The 13,600-nt window shown below is 34.8% G+C and overlaps 3 gene segments (V, D, J or C); all 3 read left to right on the plus strand.

The window, feature by feature from the left end:
• Positions 1-2,048: 2,048 nt before the first annotated feature.
• On the plus strand, positions 2,049-2,547 carry LOC107678906 (T-cell receptor alpha chain V region CTL-L17-like). The segment is given in 2 exon segments: positions 2,049-2,088; positions 2,210-2,547. Coding segments are annotated over 2 exon segments (378 nt in total).
• An 8,188-nt stretch (positions 2,548-10,735) lies between these two features.
• On the plus strand, positions 10,736-11,239 carry LOC107678907 (T-cell receptor alpha chain V region RL-5-like). The segment is given in 2 exon segments: positions 10,736-10,775; positions 10,872-11,239. Coding segments are annotated over 2 exon segments (408 nt in total).
• A 25-nt stretch (positions 11,240-11,264) lies between these two features.
• Positions 11,265-11,956, plus strand: LOC107678908 (T-cell receptor alpha chain V region CTL-F3-like). The segment is given in 3 exon segments: positions 11,265-11,491; positions 11,588-11,743; positions 11,805-11,956. Coding segments are annotated over 3 exon segments (351 nt in total).
• The last annotated feature ends 1,644 nt before the right edge of the window (positions 11,957-13,600 follow it).

Consider the following 13,600-nt stretch of genomic DNA (forward strand, 5'->3'; position numbering starts at 1 on the left):
AAGTCACACACAGACTTAAACATTCAGCACGTGAACCACAACAATCGTAACAATTAAATTTCATTTATTTTCATTAATTGTAACAATAACCATTTTATTTGCTCTTTTTGTTGTGCTACTACTGACACAAGACAGGAAATAAAATTGGCAAATAAAATCAACAACTGTAAAACAAAGCAACTGCATAATTTATTCATGCAGCAATGCACTCTGGGAGTCAGTGAGTAGCTATAGTAAAGTCATGAGTAAACCTAAATTAAAGGATCAAGTACCCCCTACAGTTCTTTTTTAGTTACTAGAACTCACGTGTAAGTAAACTATACTAAGCATTTGTCAGTACAACATACTATTCCTATTTCACTTTACTTAGTTTTTTCAAGGCAATCGGTTTGCATGCTTTTTTTAAGTAAGCCCAACTAATTAGATTTTACAGTGTACTAGGACAAGGAAATACTGTACTAGAGACATTCATCTGACTCAGAGGGTGGAGCTTTGTGTCTTTTAATGGATCTCACAAAAGTGGAGGTGAAGCAGACATCTTGATTTTGGCATCCAACACATCAACCATTATGTTTATCTTCACACTTATTAGTTTATGGATTCACCTGGGTGAGATTAACTCATGCAAACATATTTTACATGCATTTAAATGAATATAAATCATTTTGAATTGAATCACGTCATTTTATTTCATTATTCCTGCTGAGCTGCTTCCCTAACCAAGCTATTTTATTTTGTTAGGTGACACAGAGGCAAATGCAATCTTCCCACTATCACCTATTATTAGCACTGTTGTAGGTGGAAATGTAACCCTATCCTGTAGTTACAAAGGCTTCACTGGAAGAGTGCTAAATGTGCAGTGGTACAGACAATATGCCAGATCAAAACCTGAGTTCTTTATCATAGTCTATCAACATGGAGCTTTGGGAGTGGTACCTCCAACCCTTGTGCAACCCAAAAGTTCTCAGAAGTTGTTTGGAAATATTCAGCTGTGCATTACTGTGCCCTGGTGCCCACCGTAACAGGAAACCAATTTTCTCATACAAATATTTTATTTACTTAAGATTTAAGTCCCGTCTTGTCACAGTTAAAACATTTCTCTCTTCTCTTTTTGGGGATGAAATATTCTCTTGAACTCAATTGTCTTACAAATGTCTTACATAACAAATAGAGCAAACTAAATTATAATTTATCTCAATAAAAGTAACAGCTCAAATTAAGTTATAAATTACATCAATAATTTCTTTTACAAACTAAGCAAGCAGACCATCCACACACTTCTCCTCAATTTACAGGAGCCCTTAAACCATATTTAATGGATGCCTTCACTTGTTTAATAAGTTGTTTGTAATGTAACTAAAAAATATATAAAATGTATAATTTCAAATAATATATAGAAAAATGTTTATTTAGTTTTGCTTCATTGTTTTGGTAATTCATAAAGGTATTTAAATTTGCTAAAATTAAAATTGTTGATAAATGATGAACATGTAACAACACACTTCTCCATAATTCACAGATGCCCTTATGACACATTTAAGATGCATATTATGCAGATGCCTTTACTTGTTCATTTTATTAAGTTGTTTTCAATGACCAGTAAATATAAGAACATTTTCTAATAAAATATATATTTTTAAAGAACTGCACAGGCAATTAATGTCTGTTGTGTGAAATATCTGTGTCCACTATTAATTTCCAAGAGTCAACAGAGTCCCACAATCCTTTGGGTGGAGTTTTGGTGAGAATGGGTACAGCAGTGGGAGGCCCTGTATCCCCAAATCTTATTTTGTATATGATCTCTAACAGTCATAATGGTTTTGTTTTATCTCACCGTTTTGGCACTTCTTACAGGCATTTACATTTGATATTTATATTTGTTAATATATCTATATATGTCTATAAAAGTATATTAATGAAGATACAATTACTGAACGTGCACTAATTGTTCTGTTGTGACTTCTTTTTTCCCCAGAGAGTGTTTTTGCGAATGCAATAACAGCCCTGTCTTCTGAAAATAATGCTGTATATGATCTCTAACAGTCATAATGGTTTTGTTTTATCTCACCGTTTTGGCACTTCTTACAGGCATTTACATTTGATATTTATATTTGTTAATATATCTATATATGTCTATAAAAGTATATTAATGAAGATACAATTACTGAACGTGCACTAATTGTTCTGTTGTGACTTCTTTTTTCCCCAGAGAGTGTTTTTGCGAATGCAATAACAGCCCTGTCTTCTGAAAATAATGCTTTTGAAGGAGGAAAAGCGACTCTTTCATGCAACTACAGTGGAAGTAACATAAAGAGTTGGCAGTGGTACAGACAGTATCCCAACACTGCCCCTGAATTTCTCTTGCAAGCTTTGGAAAGTTTGGGTCCAGAGCAGAAGGACCGTCATGTTGCTGAAGCTCAAAAGGACAAAAAACATCTGAAGCTGGAGATCTCCAAAACTGAAGTGGCAGATGCTGCTCTGTACTACTGCGCCCTGGTGCCCACAGTAACAGAAAACCCTCCAACACTGTACAACAACCTGAGATGAAGAGGAATACATTATTTACATCTTTAGCAAACTTTCTAAAACTTTTAATGATATCAAAATAATATTCTTCTAATGTCTTCTAATATCCAACAAAGTGTTTGTCACATAGAGACAGTATTTATCAGAGAATATGAAGACTCACAGGGTGGAGCTCTCTCACTAAAATGGTGATTCAAAGTCTCTCTACTTTCACTGACTTTGTCATCAGTCCTTTTCTGAAGATCATCCATCATGTTTCTCTTTTGTTGGGCACTTTCATTATTCTTCGGTAAGAGACATTCTAATTTTCAGGGTATCGTCCCCAATACATGTGGACAAACTTAATTTTAGAGCAAATAATGCATGAGTTTATGATGCTAAACCGGTTTTCTTTTTTATTAATAAAGATGCATTTCTTTGCTTTTTTTTTTTTTTTTTTTTTACAGGTATTTCTTTTGCAAACACAATGCAACCATTATACTCTGAAAAGCATGTTTTCAGAGGTGAACAAGTGATTCTTTCTTGTAACTACAGTGGCAACGTAGATAATCTGCAGTGGTATCGTCAATATCCTGGATCTCGACCAGAGCACCTCATTCTCATCACAGAATATTCAGAACCTGATCTTTCACGTCGTCTGTCAGCAAAAGCTACAAAAGACCTAAAACAAGTGCATCTTACAATCTCCTCTGCTGAAGAAACAGATTCTGCTCTGTACTACTGCGCCCTGCAGCCCACAGTGACAGGAAACCTGCGAACACTGTACAAAAACCTGGCATGTAACACATACATTTGTTAACGTCGGCAGAAATAGTTAAGGTCATGTCATCATAGACTAAAAATATCTTTCCAAACCCTGGTAATCCAAAAATAATAAATAAAATAAAAAAATTGACGTTTGTTGTCTCACAAGTCACTCACTTTGCCCAGAAGAGGGTGCTGTGCACTAAGAACTGTTATGGTCCTTATGCTCTCATAATGATCTCAAAAATCATCACACAACTTTCTGAATAATATACAGTACAGTAGATATTTTAAGTCGACAGTACAGAAGCAAGTCAGCCTCAGTGCATAGCATGATGGATAATTACCACAGAAATCTAAATGCTGATCTATTCATCCCTGTTTTCTTGTTTTTGCTTCATCTATTCTACCACTGCAAGCATGTTGTATTTTAATGTGGTGCTGTTTCTTTTCTTGCAATTTAAAAAAAAATGTGAATTAGATTTGAGAACAAGGAAGTCTCCTGCACAGAGCAGGGAGTCGTTCTTAGGGTGGGACTACAAAAGAAACACAGAAGGCACTTAAGTCAGGACTGCTTTTGCTCTTCCTATGTCTCAGTATGACGATGCTGTTCTTTTACTTTACAGTCATGGCACTTCTTACAGGTGATTGATTTATATTTATATCAAAGCTATTTGTTGTTGTTTTTTGAGCATATATAAATACATTGCATAAATACATACTTATGCTGAATTAATGTTATCTTCTTCTCTTATTGTCTTTCCAGATACTGTTCTTGCAAATGCAATAACATCCCGCTCTACTAAACAGCATGTTTTAGAAGGAGGAAAGGTTACTATTTCTTGCAACTACAGTGGAAGCAATATTAACAGTCTTCAGTGGTACAGACAGTCTTCCAAAACTGCACCTGAATTTATCTTGCAAGCTTTTGAAAGGTCGGGACTACAGCAGAAGGATCGTTATGTTGCTAAAGTTCAAATGAATGAAAAACAACTAATTCTGGAGATCTCCAAAACTGAGATGGCAGACGCTGTAATATACTACTGTGCCCTGGTGCCCACAGTAACAGGAAACTCTTCAACACTGTACAAAAACCTGAGATATGACTCTCACATTTGATTACAGTGCACTCTGATCCTGGTGCTACATGTGAATTTTTTTTTTCTGTTACACAGAATGATGGGTATTAATGGTTATTAATTCATATTCATGGTCATTAACACTGATAAAAATGTGATTTAAAAAAAATCAAAGCAAAAAATATTAGCAAATTAGCAAGTATTCATTTATCAGTTTGAAATTTTACATGAATCCATACTTCTGTTCAGAAAGGCATTTATCTTTCTAATACAATTAACTTCTGTTTACTAGAATGTATTAATACTTTTTCTATAAGGAAACAACACAGACATCTCAGAAGAATGTACAGTATACTTGTAGGGGTGAAAATATACCTCAGGCTCCATTACACTGTCGGAGGTTTGTCTCTATTATGGTATGTGCAGTATCTCAGGTCTGGAGGATGGTTTCTTTATTTTAAAGGGACATTTAGGTGTGCATCTAAAACTACAAAAATGCACAAACCTTGTTGACGTAGGATCTTGTCAGCTATGGCTGCTGTATCTTAAGAGCCTAACATTGACAGAAAACAACCTCACTGTTCAAACTACTGATGTTATTGTTATTATTTGATGCAGACTTAGGCCTGTCACGATAACAACTTTTTGTTGTGCGATATATTGCCCCAGAAATAATTGCGATAAGCGATATTATTGTCATTTTAAAGACCATTTTATGCCACTGAATATATAATCATAATGTAACAGCATAATAATGCAAGAAGGCCTACACACTTCCAAATGACAACAAACTTTACATTTTTAAGAATATTTAGATCATGGAAATTAAGTATCAAAATATTATATACCTTAAAAAACCTGAATAAATAGTAAATAAACATTTTCTAACAAAAAGTGCACAGTAACGAGTAGAAAAAAAGAAAAATGCACAAAGAACTTGTATGGAGATTTTTCCATCTACAGATTTTTCCCTGACTTTCTTTTCTCTGTAAATTAAGGGTGCACACTATTGCTGAAAAACACAATCACTACTCAGCAGTCAGATGTCCGCATGCACAAAGACACAGATCCCTAAACAAGATCATATCTGCAGATGAAACTTTGTTTGTAGAAGCATTTTTTACATTTGAACGAGCATCTCATGATTACATCACGTTATGTACGAGAAGCTGCAAAAGACACAGGCGCAAGTGGAATGTACAAAACATGGTGAAATTAATTTTTAAGTAAATATAATGGGCGATATATTGCATCACCAAAAAGTATTGTGGTCGTGTACATATATTGCGCGATAAGTCGATATATTGATTATTGCGACAGGCCGATGCAAACTCCTGTTGCACAGTCATTGCTGTTAAAAAAAATGCAATATCACTTTCTACTGTATAAAAATAAATGAACATGCATATTTATTTGTGGTGCTGTTGATTTATGCAAACAGTTGTTCATCTGCTGTTGGACCTCTAAAACATGCTAGCTCAAATGATAAGCAAATAAACATGCTCAGGCAGCCGGAGGGGGCACTCAAAAGAATTTAATTTTGAGAGGCTAATGAAGTAAACTAGTTTATTCTGACTAATTTTCTCTCATTTGCCAGGTGAATTGTCTGGCAAAGTTCATCGAGACCTTAGACAAGTAGATCTGGGATTACAGATGCTGTTTTCACAGATTCACCTTATCCCATATACAAAAACATAATATTATTAATATACTTTTAAAGTTTTCCATGCCATTGTTACAATTTTTGAGGATAAAAGCTATTTCCTAGTATCTACAAGACAGTATATATAACGGAGTCATCTGTTACATTATATATTTCATATCAAGTGGTGATTCACAGTAATATGTCTCAGTTCCAATCTCAAATATAGAAAGAAAAAAAAACTCATGCATACTTTGGATGTATAAAACACTTGACAAAAACTCAACCAAAAATCTGTGTAGATAAAAGTAGTAGTTTTAAAGCTAAAATAATAGCTTAACTGTGAGCATAAAAATCTCGGCTAATAAAAATACGTTCTAGGAATGTTTTGCTTCTAAATAATGCTTCTGTGCTAATGTTTTGAGAGCATTATAGACCAGAAAACTTTGAATCAACGTTCTATTAATCGTACTGGAGACAGTAAATGTTTGTTCATAACTTTGAGAGAACCTTGCCAGAGTTCTGAGAACGTTCCCTGTTAGCGTTAGCTGAGAGAATAATTAATAGGCTACACATATGCTCATGTCTACACTAAGGTTGTCAAGATACCTATGGTTTTATCATATTGCCACTAACTGACAGATTTTCTCAGTCCTCAGGGTGGAGCTTTATGATGGTGGGTAGGAGTTCAAAACATTTCCACAGAGAGAGAACTCGGCTCTTGTGTTGCTCGTCTTGTATATGATCTTCACCTATCATGATGTTGATTTTTTTACCTCACAGTTTTAGCATTTCTCACAGGTACTTTTTAAAATTTAAAGTAATTCACATTTGTTATATATGAATTAAATCTATAGACTAGATTTAAATTAAAAGATACACTCAGTGAATGTGCATTAATTTGACTGTTATATTATTAAAAAAAACTGATGTATTATGCTCACTTAACATATATCTGAAAAGCACTTCTGCAGCCATTCAAAAAGTTTATATACAGAAGTAGTCGCAAACTGTACTGCAGCAGCTCAACAGCAGCATTGAATTGACCCATCAGTGCTTAGTTTTGCAGTATTTATTTCCTTTTACAGTGTAATAAATATTACCTGACATTTATCATAATGTCTTTTCTATTTTTGTCAAATCCACCATAGTAATGTCCATCTTTTAAACCTTACAAGGTTTTTAAATGATACAAAGTTTCCATAATAGAGGTGTACCATTAAAAACAAAACAAAAAAAAACATCTATTGCAGACACGATGAACATCATCTATTAATAAACTTCTAATAAACCATTCTAATAAACTTTACATCTAAAAAATTAGAAATCAATCCCTTTAAAATATTGTCATGTAAAGACAAGCCCAGTCATTATCAGAAAATAAGAAGACTGGGAAGAGAGGGTGGTGCTCTCTCACAACATATTGACAGTGCAAGAGGCTGCTCAGAGTCACTTTACTTTGTCATTACTCCTTCTCTGCAGACCTTCCGTCATGTTTCTCCTTTGTTGGATATTATTTTTATTATTGATAGGTAAGATGTACTGATTTTTAGAGACTTGATAAAGATTAAACAATGGAAAAAAATGTGGCTGAAGTGAGAGCAGTTGTTGTGTTTACGATGCTAAAATCTTTTGTTTAATGATAAAGATGAATATCTGCTTTGTTTACAGGAAATTCCTTTGCAAACACAATACAACCATTATACTCTGAAAAGCATGTTGTCAGAGGTACAAATGTGATACTTTCCTGTAACTACAGTGGCGATGTAAACAATCTGCAGTGGTATCGTCAATATCCTGGATCTCGACCAGAGCACCTCATTCTCGTCACAGAATATTCAGAACCTGATCTTTCACGTCGTCTGTCAGCAAAAGCTACAAAAGACCTAAAACAAGTGCATCTTACAATCTCCTCTGCTGAAGAAACAGATTCAGCTGTGTACTACTGCGCCCTGCAGCCCACAGTGACAGGAAACCTGCGAACACTGTACAAAAACCTTTGATATAAAATAAATCTGAATTGACACGTATTTGTAAACCTCAGCAATGAAAGCTTGATGTTGCATTAAATAAAATACTAAATAAAATTTTACAAGTGTAAACCTTTGTCCAATGTCTTTCAATCAAACAGCAGCAACAAAGTGAACAAATCACACTATTATCTTCACATCAAAGAAACAGTGATATACAGGTAAGTCTTATCATCAACATTATATACACTGGGGTCCAAAAGTCTGAGAATGCAATTTTTAATTTTTGTTTAACATAGTTTTACAGTTTTCATTACATACATATTCATTCATTCATTTCCATGTTTAAATTACATCATAAGTACCAGATTTTCTGACTTTTGGACCTCACTGTATCATGAAGCTGAAAAGTTTGAAACAGTCATTCAAGTTTGACCCACAAGAGGGTGCTCTTCTGAGCTGAGAAGCTGCTTCACTATATTACAGTACTAAACTCTAATCCAGCTGTCTCTGAAGATCTTATATTTAGTCATTGAAGATACCTGTATTCCTGATAAGCTACATCTTTCATTACAGAACATGTAATTTATGTATGAATACAACATGAATATAACATACTGTAACCTCAACACAAAGATGTCTGTTGTTGCCCACTTCCTTGCCACAGGGTGGAGCTCTGCAGTCTGATGTTAGACAGCAGCAGCTCAAGCTCAAGCTAAATGTAACTGACTCAAGGTTGAGTTTGACACTTCAAGCTTTCGGTCTACTGAACAGTGACCATGATTATTGTTGTCTTTATTGTATTTTCACTGCTTACGGGTAAGTAATCATTTAATGCTCACTGTTGCATTAACGTCAGTACCAGTCGACTGAACATGTTACAGTAACTCTCTTCTGCATTACTTAGATTTAACAGTTATGTTGAACAAAAATTACTTTAAAACATTTTCTCTTCTCTTCTTTTACAGAGAGTGCTGGTGCATATACAATAGAATCTCTCTTACCAGAAAAGCATGTTTTAGTTGGACAAAGTGCTGTTATCTCTTGCAAATACAGTGGCATTGGGCCCAGATTTCAATGGTATCGCCAATATCCAAGATCCAGACCAGAGTACCTTATTTTTAATGCAGAGACTGCCGTTTCATCCGAACCCACTTTACGTCTCAAAGCGATGGCTAAAAAAGAAATCACAGAAGTGGAACTGGAGATCTCCTCTACTGAAGTCAAAGACTCTGCTGTGTATTACTGTGCCCTGGTGCCCACGGTGACAGGAAACCCTCCTGCTCTGTACAAAAACACAATACATGAACACATCTTGCATTACACAAACATTGTGACACACCAGCTTCTAATCATGCACAATAGATCAATGATGCAACTGTTCTTATTTTTCCAAATCTAATGAAACAGGTCTTTTGATTTTAAGAAAAGGACAACCCATCAGCCAAGATAAAACCTCATTCAGAGGGTGGAGCAAATTCACAAAGTCTTTGAATGTGTGAAAGGCTGTGCATTTAGAGTCATCCTGCTTTGATAAGTTTTACAATCACTCTTCATCAGAAACCATCATGTTTCTGTTTTGTTGGATACCACTGACATTACTCATAGGTAACTAGGCTATTTTAATTCATGATTTAATTCTTGTTTACTAAACAAAATTATTTTATTTTGATGTGCTATATTGTATATAAATTTGTGCACAGGTTTCTTACCTTTAGTGTTAGTTTAATTAATACAGTTGCATTTTATCCATTCAGGAATTTCCTTTGCTGACACAATACAGCCATTGTCTTCTGAAAAACACATTTTCAGAGGTGACAATGTGACTCTGTCCTGTAACTACAGCGGTTTTGTATACAGTCTTCAATGGTATCGGCAATATGTGGGATCTAGACCGGAGTTCCTGATACTTGTAAATGAAAATTCAGAGGCATCTGAGCCTTCTCTTCGTCTGTCAGCAAAAGACTCAAAAGAGAAGAAACAAGTTAATCTTACAATCTCTTCTGCTGAAGTGACGGATTCTGCTCTGTACTACTGCGCTCTGAGGCCCACAGTGACAGAAAGCCCAGAAGCACTGTACAAAAACTCTGATTTCAGTGACTTCAGTCTTTCTACTTCAAAATGTCAATGTGTTATTTGCTTTATCTTTGTAATTAATTTTGAAATTTACTAGTAATATCTGAGTGAACATTTTTTCTACACCATTTTTTAGTGTGTGTGTATGTGTGTGTTACTAACTTTATACTTAAGTTAAAAATTTCCATGAATAATCCAAACCCTATTGTTTCCATTATACAGAAAGCTTTAATTTTATGTTTGATTTCAATTTCTTAAAATGGAATAAATATGCAATATATGTTCACATTATGAGGTGCTCCAGTAATTCCCATGTGCACAACAAAAATTTTAGTTTGTTACTTTAGTAAGAAAGTTTCAGTAACTTAATGTTTTCTATTTTTTATTTTATTCAATTTTTCTATAAACTAATGCCCAAGTATAAACCTTGAGAACAGCTTTAAGAGGGATACATAAGAACCTTCTAACTTGGCAGAAGTCATCATCAGAGGGTAAAAATACAAATACCGTCCAAGTCCTCAGTGATTTGTGAAAGTCTAAATGTGTTTGTTTTCACCCAGAAGAGGGCGTTCTTCTCTTTTCTGTGTCCCTCAACACTCGTCATGGAAGGTCAAATCTTGCCACAGGGTGGAGCTCCAGGCTTAAATCACTGTGTTTCAGTCAGGAAAAAAACACATCTGAGTTTATTTCATTCCATCATGCTGCTCTGTGCACTTGTAATATTTTCAGTACTTGCAGGTGAGATTTGTTTATTTTATCACCACCTCTTTTGATTTAAAAATGTATTGCATTTATCTGATCACAATAGTGAATTTAGTATGTCTTTTCTTTCAGGAGACTCTCTTGGTGATCTAATAACATCTCATGATTCTGAAAAACAAGCTCAAGATGGTAACAGTGTTACTCTCTCCTGCAACTACACTGGTGCTGCTTATAATCTACTGTGGTATCGTCAGTATCAAAGATCCAAACCAGAACTCCTTCTCTCCATGACTGAATCTGGAGATCCAGTTAAAGAAGATCCATCAGCCCACTGGTTATCTGCTAAAGTTGACAAACACAGAAAGCTCATGGAACTGGAAATCAGCCCGGCTAAAGTATCAGACTCCGCACAGTATTACTGTGCCCTGCGGCCCACAGTGACAGGAAACTCTTTTCCTCTGTACATAATCTTTCTGTATATAAGTCATGCTTTTAATTGATGCAAACACATGTACTCTACAGTATGTATTATTTCTGTGATTGAATCAGCCATCAGTAACACGAGCATCTCAATGAATCCATAAGGATCAATAGATATACAACACATATTATCATAGATAGGCGGAGCTTAATGTGGAATAGAGCAGAAGAGCTCAAAGAGGCTTGATACACCTACTTATAGATCATTAAATTCAAACCACATACAACAATGATCTTCATCTGCTCTGTTTTAACATTTGTCTTGAGTTATGGTAAGCCACAGACTTTTGACACCTTTTATTAATTGTATTATATTAATGTAAAGCTTTATGATTTTGGTAACACTGGATTGTTCATCTACTTTGCAGGTGAAGCTAATAAGAGTCCTATCAGTTCAGATAAAGCATATGTGTCTTTAAACGAAGGCAGTAATGCTACTCTATCCTGTACCTTCGATGAATCAGCTTACCGTCTCCACTGGTATCGACAGAAGACCGGATCGAAGTTAGAGTTTTTGCTGCTAATTGATAAATCCACCAAAGTTGTAGTGGCAGCTAGTCCACCTCTTCCACATATGTCCACTAGCATTCCATAATAACAATCGTGTGGATCTGGAGATCTCCTCTGCTGCTGTATCAGACTCTGCTCTTTATTACTGTGCTCTGCAGACCACAGTGATAGGAAAGCTTGCAACACAGTACAAAAACAATGTTTTGATGATTATTTTAAAAGAATAAATTACTTGTACTGAGGCTTTTGCTTATATACAGTCCTCCATGATTCTCTGTTTATACTGCATTTCAGCAATCACATTTTAACTACTCATGGCCACCAACAGGACCTGCAGTGTGACATGCTAATCTCCATCTTTAAAAAGTCATAAACAGCATTTTATAATACTAATTCATTCTTATTTTATTCATACAGTTATTTAACCTCTAATCAATTGCTACATAGAATATTAATTCAAATTGTAAAGAAAAAAAATTGTTGACCACTTGGGAATTATAATGAATGACAAAAATGAAATAAGAAAAAATACATTCAAAAATAAAAACGAGCAATTATATCTCCACCATTTAATATTTTCAGCTAAAGTTTAAGCATTACAAACTTTTTATGTCTTTACTTTAATATACACCGCCGGAGACTTTGAACCACAGGTCACATGAACTGGTTTAAAGACTAAGGTATAAAAACTAAATAACTTTCCCATAGGGAGGAGCTTAAAATCAAGATGTAGAAGCATTTTAATCTGAGGATGTCAGAATTGAAAGGCATCCAGTCTGAATGATACTCAAGTCTCTCAGATTCTTCTTCAGATTTCTGCTGTCATGAATATTTTCACTCTCCTCAGTTTTTTTGTGGATATGTATTGGTAAGATAAAGTTGTATTTTTTTCTCTCCTATCTAGACCTGCTACTTTGTACTTATTTACTACTACTTTTTACCAGTAGTTACGGTTTAATTTATTTAATTAGGCTTTTACTCTCCATTACCAGGTCACACAGATGCAGACACAATCAAACCCTTGTCACTGAATGAAAATAGATTTGTTGGTGACAGTGTTACTTTGTCCTGCAGTTATAAAGACTATACGGGTACTGTAAATAATTTACAATGGTACAGGCAATATCCCAGATCCAAACCGTAGTTCCTCCTTTACATCTTCCAACATGGAGCTTTGAGTGAAGACAGACCACCCAGATTTACTGCTGAGTTAATCAAGACAACAAACAAGTGGATCTGAAGATCTCCTCTGCTGTAGAGACAGATTCTGCCATGTACTACTGTGCCCTGGTGCCCACAGTGACAGGAAATCTAACTGCATCATACAAAAACCTCCCATGTCATCATTAAAGAAAGATGAAGCCTCAGCTACTTACAGTACTTCATCCTGTCTCAAATACCAAATGCATCACTACAATAGCCAATCCTTTAACTGGAACAAATCACATCATGCTTATTCACACCAAAGGTACACATCTCCCCATGACTAAAATTGTACAGAAAACATTACACGTAACGTATTTGCCAGGAGGTGGCGCTATATGACTAACCTCCCAGCCCCTTTGCTTTTATAAGTGAGTTTATCTTACAAAATAATTGTCGTTTTATTCTATGGGGAATTTTTTATTTTTGCACAGATTTTGACCCTGGAATTGATTATACTTTGCTTAATGGTCAATGATTTAAACGTTTGATGTGCAAGATATTGTCAGTTAGTTCAGCATTCTTAAAAACAAAGGTTCCAAAAGGAGTTTTTCACAGCAATGCTATAGAAAAATCTTTTTTTAGTTCACCTTTTCAGTTTTTCTTATTGTAAAAAGCATTTTAATAATCCAAATAAACTCTTTCAAAAAAAAAAAAAAAACTGTTAA

The sequence above is a fragment of the Sinocyclocheilus anshuiensis genome, unplaced genomic scaffold, assembly GCF_001515605.1.
Source record: "Sinocyclocheilus anshuiensis isolate Anshui unplaced genomic scaffold, SAMN03320099.WGS_v1.1 scaffold1576, whole genome shotgun sequence".
Classification (NCBI taxonomy): domain Eukaryota; kingdom Metazoa; phylum Chordata; class Actinopteri; order Cypriniformes; family Cyprinidae; genus Sinocyclocheilus; species Sinocyclocheilus anshuiensis.